The following is a 9285-nucleotide window of genomic DNA, read 5'->3' as shown; positions in this document are numbered from 1 at the left end:
ATCATCAGCGAAACCCCTAAACCTTCTTTTTTTATTTTTTTGTAATATATACAAGTGCATGTTTTTAATATACGAAAAGAAATGGTAAGGTTTAAAACGTACTCTAGCTTTCTTGTTAGCATAAGTGATGAAGAGGATGATGTAGATGATTTCGATGAAGCACCCCACAGCGTTTATGGTGATGAGAAGGAAGCCTGATCCATCTTTTTGCATAGCGTAGTAAATCCATAGCATCGCACTGAAGAGCGCTGACACGTAGGGAAGTGATTCAAAACCTTCAATCGATTTTTTCTTGCAGATTCTTACAAAAGTTGGCCTGAAAATAGTAATACCCAAAACATTTTTTTTTAATTATGAGAAAAGAAAAAGAAAGAAAGAAACAAAGAGTGTTTGAGATAGATGACGCTTGCACTAGTGCCAGGAAAACAATGAATGATATGATGTTGCCTGCAAAAATACATATTTCAAAGATAGTACAGTTAAATTTTCTATGCACTTACTAATAATAGTTACAGGATATATAATAGTAGTATAACTTTGATGTTTGTTTATGAATGCTTGATGATACTTACCCATGATTCCAAATGTAACTGCCAATACGTTGTGAGTTAGAGCCATTGGTAGTTATTTTGTGAATGAGCGAGCTCTTCAAGTATCTTTCTGAGTATCGAAGAAAATAAGGAAGCAAGAGAATGGGAAATAGATAAATCTTCTACTCTTGATGCCTCTCTATTTGAGTTTTCTTCGATATGAATTAACTAGCGAGGCCAATGGCACACTATATATAGCGAGAGGGTAACATGTGCAAGGGTTCCAAGTTTATATGGTGGGGACGTCGTCGTTTCGTGGTATTAGAGAGAGAAGAACATCGCATATTGATGGTCTCAGATATTTCTATGGTATTTTAAAATGGAAAATATTTGATAATTTTATGTGGTATGCACTCTTGGCGTGTATTGTATTTGTGTCAAACTTTTATGCCAAACCTTGGTTTATATTATTATCGTAAGTCATTTAAGTGACCTTTCTTTTTCCTTTAAACCAAATTAACATAAATAAATGAGCTTTTAATATAGGCTTTAAACTTGTTGGTAATTTGTTCCTTTAGCATGACCAAAAAAATAAACTAATGATCGGCTGATAGCTTTCTTTCTAGCTAACCATTCAAACATATAATATTTAAATCTGATGGTTATCTTTCGTCACTGTGTCTGTATGCAGGTTCCAGTATATATTCTATCAGGACTCAAACTATACCTATGCTATGTGAACTATTCCAAACTTTGCATGGTAAAAAATTGCCACAAACACTCCATCATGGTTTGTTTAATTAGTTACAAGAGGACCCTTTTTAACGTTTCTACTGTAAATGATAACTAATTAAGACAAGAAATTATAGAAGTAATATTAAAATTATAAACAAAATGTATCTGATCATTTTCAAAATATGGACTGCAAAAGTTCGTAATTCCATTCCATCTCCATCCCGAATCGTTACATTACATATATTTCCATGGTACCATGCATGTTTGCTCTCCTTTTTGTGTTCATCGTACCAGTAAAAAAATGAAACGTTTAGGTGTCCGCCACGTGTGACATATTTTATGTTGTCTCTGAGCACTCTTGAACTTCATGATTAGGCAGCCAAAATTAGGTCTGTAACTAATTTTATTTTATTAGATTTCATAGCAACAGATAATATCTTGTCCGTGTGATAATGTATATAAACGGTTCGAGAAGAAAGCAAACCAATATAAATGTTATAAAACAAAGAATAGTGCGTTTCATCTTAGACGCGACTGTCGCCATGTGTAAACCGCATAGGGTAAGATTCACCATCATGCTTCTTTGATGTACCACTTGACTACTTTTTCATGCTAATCTAATTATCTACACAATTATTATCGTATCCAACAACAATCTTCAACTAATTAGTAAAACAATCCATGCTTTTATCTGTTTATGATAATTTAGTTATGAAACAAAAATTAGTAACATCCAACTAGTGGAGCTGATATTAATGGAATTAATCATATGATATATACACTACTTAGGTTGTAATTCAGTTTTATGGATACTACCACAAATGGCGAATCCAGAACATAATTCTACATGGGCACAAACTATAAATGACAATGAATTCATTAAAAAAATCTTTAAAACCTGACATGAAATAGAAAACGAACCCAATACTTTAGAAATAGCATGGGGCAACTAAAACCAAATCAGCTAGAAACACTATATTAGCCATGACATTTATTAAATTTCTAAAATTTGTATAGGAATATACGTATAATTCCACTTATTGTTACAGTAATAAAATACACCGTTTAACATGACCAAACTAATTGAATTTTCTGTACGTACGTAGAGCATTAATATAATTTTATAGAACAAAAATTATAAAACATTACTTAAAACTAAAATAAACTTGATAGAGAAGAAAATTTTAAAAATGAAAGGTGGCATGTTAAATTTTGAATTTGTAAGCTCAATCTATAGGATAACTGTAGTTAACATGATTCATACTAATTTTTATTTTCTTAAGGAATCAACAATTCATTACTACTTTTCAGGAGTTATGGAGATGCTTCATAATAGCCGCCAGATTTTTACGTGTGTTAATGTAAAGTTCGAAATTGGTCAAAATGAGCTAGTCACGATTTACTTTCATTGTCCTTTACCATCAGTCCTAGACATATATTCTTAAGTAAATAGAAACTATTTCGAATATCATGTGGCGTGATATAGTATCTTGAGGGTTCCGATTGTACCAAATGAACTGATCAAGGCCACATGGACCATGTCACTATTGCTAAATATGCCGAAGATTAACATGTTTCTTGTAAACGTTCTTATTCTTAACTATTGCTATACTTGGTCTTATGTAACATCAACACATCAAACAATAATTCAATCAAAGCTAAATCATCTCATATAATACGTACTTATATTATAAAAGTTCTCAAGCATTTAGTTACTAGTACTTATTAGCCAGATGTCACAAAATTGTCTAGCCAGCGTTTCAACATATTAATTATCGATGATTAAAGCATTGCTTTTACATTTTATGTTCATTGGCAAACAATAAAATCGGTGACAGATACGGTTGTGTGTGGCTTCAAAACCATATTCAATTCGTGAAAAATAAAGTGTGGATGCTATCACAAGGGTTATATCATACTACCATCAATTATTTAATTATCTTTTATATAGAATTAAAGTACCTAAAGGCTTAAAGCAATACTATATATATACTACTATATAATCATCAAAAAAAAAAAAAACTAAACTGATAATGCATTTGTGCGAAATTCATCTTTCTACTCGTTATGGTGTGAACATGATAGTATGCAATAGCGGTGACTGATAGTCAATCGATTGTAATAGACACAAATACTTGGTCAAATTGCAAGTATTTGCATGACAGCATGAACATGAATATTGCAAGTATTTGCATGACAGCATGAACATGAATGGTTTCAAGCTAGTTCTTGTTTGTATGCTGATGATAACAATAATATTATTGCAAAAAAAAAAAAAAAAAACTAATTAACAAACTAGATATCTCGTCAAGATCACAAATGAATGACCAAAAAAATACACCATGCAAGTAATTTAATTAGTCAAAAAATTGAGAATTATTATATCTTTTAACTCTGTTTTGTTTGGTCCGTCTCTTTCATAGTTCCATTTACTCCACTCACTGCTTTTGTCCTATTATTCCAGTCATTCCATATTGATAGTTTCGGTGTAACCTTTGAGAACAAAGTATACATATTAGTTGGAGACTCTCTAAGATAATACATATTTATTCGATCCCAACCAACATACAAAATTGTAAAAGCAAATAAAACGAGTTACATATATAGAAGTTTGACAGCATGACTATTCCACATGTTTTATTAATAACTTTTTTTCTTGACTACAAAACACAGTCATTGCTAAATCTTGGATCTTACACAAATCTAACTTTTATCTACTATACACCAAACTATTTACCAACAATGTTATCTCTAACATTTACAAATCTATAAACTTTTTTGTTTACTCTAAACCAAACTGTTCGGGTGGTGCGTTGTCTGCAAAGACATCACTTTATATCAATAAAATTAGTTCCTAGGTTAATATACTTTAAATAAAAATTACAATTAAATTATGAGATAAAAAAGAACTTCGTTTGTCGAAAAGTAATATTCAGCTTGTAAGCCTAGAGTATCAATTCACATAATCTATTTATAAAAAAACTTGCAAAAAGGTAATATATAACCTATGAAAGTAGAAACAGAAAATGTATGGTTGAAATGTAAAAGCGTTTGAAAATGATTGACTTATGAAAACCCTTTTTTTTTTGTTAAAGCTTATGAAAACCCTTTGAATTTTGATTCTTTTTTCCACCTTTCATTGTGGTCTCACTTACTTAATCAAAGACAAATTAAATGATTGGATTGTTGAATAAAAAAGTAAGTAAATAATTAGCAAATGAAGCTTTTACTTTATGGGAGTCTCTGTGGTTCTTCTTCAGTCAAAGGGAGTGGTTCCATCCAACCATGCAGATTCCTTATTAAACGGTTAAAATTCGTCCCCAACCATTCTTTCCTCGTCCTCACTTTCTTCACTCTTTTTCCGAATCCGAATTCAAATATTTTAACTGAGAGAGTCTGTGAGATGTCAGCAAAATCAATATTATTACCGTAAGAGAAGAGCATATGCTTCAACGTTCCATGTATACACAGAATCAATATGTCCGAAATATAAGCTACTATGTAAGAGAATATTGAGTTTGTGGTTGCAATATATATAAGTCTAATGGAGTTCATCATTAAAAAATGTTCTATATGTATTATGCTAATTAGGAAATATGGTGTTTGGGTTGTAACACCCACTTTCTCAAGACAAATCACATTGAAAGACATTTTCTTTTCAGTACATAACCTATTAACCTTAACTCATCGTCCACTTAAAGTGCTTTACCCATTAATATTTGCCACCTTAGTTTTTTTTTCTTTGTCTTTCACCTTTGAAATCCAATATATCGTTGTTATGGAAAGTCGTCAAATCTACAATAAGCCTAATGAACATTCAACCTCAGGAGTAGGAAATATGTATCATAGTAATCTCCATTGCGGATTGCCTATTTATAAATTGAAATCAACGTCCTAGTGAGTTTTGAGTACAATGAAAATTGGTTGGGAACTAACTAGTTAAGGATGTCCTTGTATTTCCTCTAGTCACTTATCTCCTAACTTATATCCTGATTCATCACTTAGCTCGTGGTAGTGCCGAGGTTCATCCTAACGCTTGGCTGACGATTGATGTAAAACTGATCGATGTTAAAAACGTTATATATAGAGATTGAACCTGCTTGGTTCCCATAAGACCATAATATTTTGTTATAAATTATGTATTGCGTTTTTCCTTGCTTCATTATATTGTTTTCCTCTCCCAGATAGCTTTTCCTGACCTATTTAATTTACAGTAGATTAAAAAGCAGAACTACTAAACTGTGTTCCTTAGTAAGATATACTACTATTTGACATACCAGATAAATGACCTGTACACTACACCTCAAATTTGGACCAATGAATTCATTAAGCGGGAAATGTAGCTAGCTCAACTAATACCTCTGCATCTTACTGCTTGCTTAATTATTTCATCAGGAAAATCACGAGTATACACACATTACACATGTAAAATGATAACAACTTATCCATAGCTCTCGTGCCACAATAAAGAGAAATACACAGTACATCAAATATAATAAAAACTCAAGTCTGCTCTTTTGTAACTTAGCAGAATCAAAAGTATACTCAACTTGAACTTGCAAAATATATAGGAAACAACAAGCTAAACTGTGTCTTCTCTACACAGAGAGAGCCAATTGAATGCTAACAATGTAAGTATTGACACATGATTTTGCAGTTAAATATGGCTCAGTACCCAATATCAGCTGGATCACCCATGTACTCGGCGACTTGTTCAAGTTTAACATTAAGCATCTCCTGGCTATCAGCATCGCAAACAACACCAGTTTCCTTATCCAAATCTTTCTCAACAAGACTCCCAAAACAACCTTTATGTCTACCCGACAGAACCAACACCCGCCCTCCTCGCCTAGGCAATGCGGTCTCTAGCAACTTCTGATCGATCCCTTGAACCAACTCCTGCGTCTCATCCATAGTGATATCACAAGTTGTCTGCCCAACAACATCGGTCACCACTCCCTTTTTAAGATACAACCTCCCACCTTTCAAATCCTTGCTTACTATTCTCACCCTTATATGACTTGTAAGCCATGAGGCCTTCTCTCTAGTTTGACCTCCTCTATAGTTCTTCTTACAGCCTCTAACTTCAGCGCGACTTTCTCTCTCTGTTTCTCTACTGCGTTTACTCACCACTACTCTATATTTCTCCTCATTGATACCTACTTTCACTTCCTCCTGGCATCCACCTCCGCCTGTAATGTTGTTTCTGGATTTGTCTGATTTACCAATTTCTTTGGCCCTTGGGACAGTCCAGAGTGAAGCCAAATCCTTCATTACCAGACCACTTCTTGTATTCAACAATCTTAACATCCTCTTTAGCTTTAAGACCTATACCCTGACCTGGTTTCCAACCATAGCCAGCAAGTAACGCTTCTCCAAAGCCATCCACAGGAAAGCTCTCGAAGTCCTTTAGTTCAGGAGCATCAGGGAGTGATGCCAGATCTTTCCTCATGCTTTTCAGTAGCAACTGCTCCACAGGCTCTGTCTTCGAAGCGTCGGCTCTCTGACGCAGATTTAAACCGTACGAAGTGTTGTTATTGGAGACAGAGGGAACCACAACCTCGGCCTCGAATTGGAGACCAGAAGACTGAAGCGGGAGATCGATGTTCTTGCAGGGGCTCCTCCGACGGTCCTCAATGGGAGGTATTACGTATTTCGGTTTGGCGTGGGTTAGGGTTTCGGAGGGATCGAATTCAGTGACGAACTCCTTGAGATTTCCTTCATCGACGCCGTCCTTCTTGTCGGAATTCAACCTAACTCTAGATCCGGATCCGGATCCGGAATTGGATTTGGATTTGGGTTTGGAAGGGATAGAGAAAGAGAGCTTCATGGTGGATGAGTCCGTACGTAACCCTCGCAACAGTTGGAGGAGATCTGTGTAAGAAGAATTTGATGAGAGACTCTTTTTGCGGCTAAAAAGTCTTTCATATGACCAGTTTAATGGGCCTATGGGCCATCCCTAATTTACCACGTGTCTTTCGATTTTTTACTTTTTTTTTTCTTTTTTTCATCTATTTAACAAAATAAGGAAAACTCACTCAGTAGATCTTCTTCCGACGATGACGGGGGGATTTCGTCTTAGGTCACACAGGACAAGAGATAAGATAATCTTCCGACAAGATATAATTATCCAGACAAGACTGAATCTAATTCGAACAAGTCTATTCTCCTCTTCTGTAAGTTTAGTTTCAGAAAACTACACTTAATTTGTGGTGGTCACACTCAAAAACAATTGTTCTACTATTTTCTTTTGGCTTTTCTGCTTTGATAGTCAATAGTAGCGCTGTAATAATAATTTAATACTAATAACTAGCGCAGTATTTGTTTACTTATTCCCCCACTAGAAATTTACGCTTAATTTATTAATTAAATTTTAGTGGTATCGTCGTCACAAGGCAAAGAGAATGGCGGGAGATAATTTAAAGTCCTGGGTTTCGGACAAGCTGATGGTGGTGCTAGGTTATTCGCAACCTGCTGTCATTGAATACCTCATTGCTATGGGTAAGTAAGTTGCAGTTTTCATTGTTGATTATTATTAGACCTTAAGAAGCACCTTTTTTGGATTTGACAATTGGGGTTTTCGAATTGCAGCTAAAAGTTCAAGATCAGCTTCTGATATGGTGCCTGAGTTGGTTAATTACGGGTCTTCATCCGGTGATGCTCTTGACTTTGCACAAGACATTTTTGTGAGGGTTTCCCGTCAAGCTGCTTGTGTGAATGTGAGTTGTTTGATGATATGTTAAGAAGATCTCTTTTTCTCTTTTTTCTTTTTCTTTGTTCAGTATGTATAGTAGTGTCAGGGGGTGTAGAGCTTAGTGTCTGTGGCTGTAGTAGAGCTAGTGATATATGCAATAGCTCTTATTTTTATTTTATCATCTCTGTGTCAGATCTACCAGCAAGAAGAAACAGAGGCAGCAAGACTAGCGAAAAAGCAAAAAACTTTTATGCCTTTGCATGCAGATTTTGATGAAGTCTCTGTGGAGAAAAAATCTTCTGAATCTAGAAAGCCTGACAGAGCTAATAAAATTTTCAGAAAACATATTTCGAAACCAGAAGATGAAGATGACAAGGCATAGTGTTCTCTCCACATCCACCTCTTTCCCCTTCTATCTATCGGGATAGATAAAGCTAGGCATCTCTTCTGACAAAATATTTTCCTCACTGTAATGACAATGCGCAGATGGATGTTGTAGAAGACGACAGGCGTGTTATGGGAAAGGTATCCCAAGAGGAAGGCTCAGAGGTATGTCCGATGGCTCGTATAGTGTTGGGCAAGGCTCAGAATCCAATGAGGCTTTTTCCTATTTCTCTGTGTGTGTTTTGTGTGGATAACACCAGTGCATCATTATATCTGATTGTTTTTCTATTCTCTTTGGCCATTTATATTTTCCACAGTCAGAAGAGGATAGATTACAAGACCGGAGGGAGAGAGAGGAACTGGAACAACATATCAGAGAACGTGATACTAAACGGACACGAAAGGTATTCTGTTACTAAATTTGTTGTTATACAATTCTATCATGAATGCTTTACAAAAGTCACATGGAAAGAGTTCTTCATCTCCCAGTTTAACAGAGCTAACCATCTGCTAGGTTTTGTGGCCATTAAGTATTGGATTATAGTAAGCTAGTTAAGGACAAATCTAACTTGGCTTCATGGGCCAATATGAAAGAGGCAAATAACATTACATTTCGTCTTGTTCTATGCTGAGTGTTTAGTGAGTATGATACCGTGTTACCTTTCTTTTATTTATGCAGTTATCGGACCACAGCATATCGAAAAAAGAGAAAGGTACAACCTGTTATAGCTCATGTATGAACACTTGTTAATATATCTTGTTACATAGTATTGTCTTCAATCTTATGGTTTTGTTTCAAAAAAAATTCACTGCATAACAGAAGAGGCTGTTCGAAGAGCCAATGCTTTGGAAAGAAATGACATTGCGACGTTAAGGTACTCCTGATGTTCATGTTGATGAAGTTTACCATGCTTTTTGTGCTTGGGTGATTTCTTCTTTAGA

The 9285-nt window shown here is 34.9% G+C and overlaps 2 protein-coding genes across 2 annotated transcripts in view; both read right to left on the bottom strand.

Annotated features, from left to right (window-relative positions):
• LOC104720131 (bidirectional sugar transporter SWEET14-like) overlaps positions 1-348 on the bottom strand; it is a gene marked incomplete at its 3' end in the record, with an annotated part of 1379 nt that extends 1031 nt beyond the window's left edge. Inside the window, exon 1 of the mRNA XM_010438092.2 lies at positions 103-348. Within this exon, the coding sequence (XP_010436394.2) occupies positions 103-234 (132 nt within the window). The remainder of the gene's footprint in view (positions 1-102) is intronic.
• On the bottom strand, positions 5622-7153 carry LOC104717767 (protein MOS2-like). The gene is made up of 2 exons (XM_010435395.2): positions 6528-7153; positions 5622-6496 (listed from the first exon to the last, which is right to left on the bottom strand). The coding sequence occupies exons 1-2, from the start codon at positions 7093-7095 to the stop codon at positions 5934-5936; spliced, it is 1131 nt and encodes a 376-aa protein (XP_010433697.1). The 5' UTR covers positions 7096-7153; the 3' UTR covers positions 5622-5933.

This window comes from Camelina sativa, chromosome 10, assembly GCF_000633955.1.
Source record: "Camelina sativa cultivar DH55 chromosome 10, Cs, whole genome shotgun sequence".
In the NCBI taxonomy this organism is placed as follows: domain Eukaryota; kingdom Viridiplantae; phylum Streptophyta; class Magnoliopsida; order Brassicales; family Brassicaceae; genus Camelina; species Camelina sativa.
This window is presented reverse-complemented; position numbering and strand designations above follow the sequence as displayed.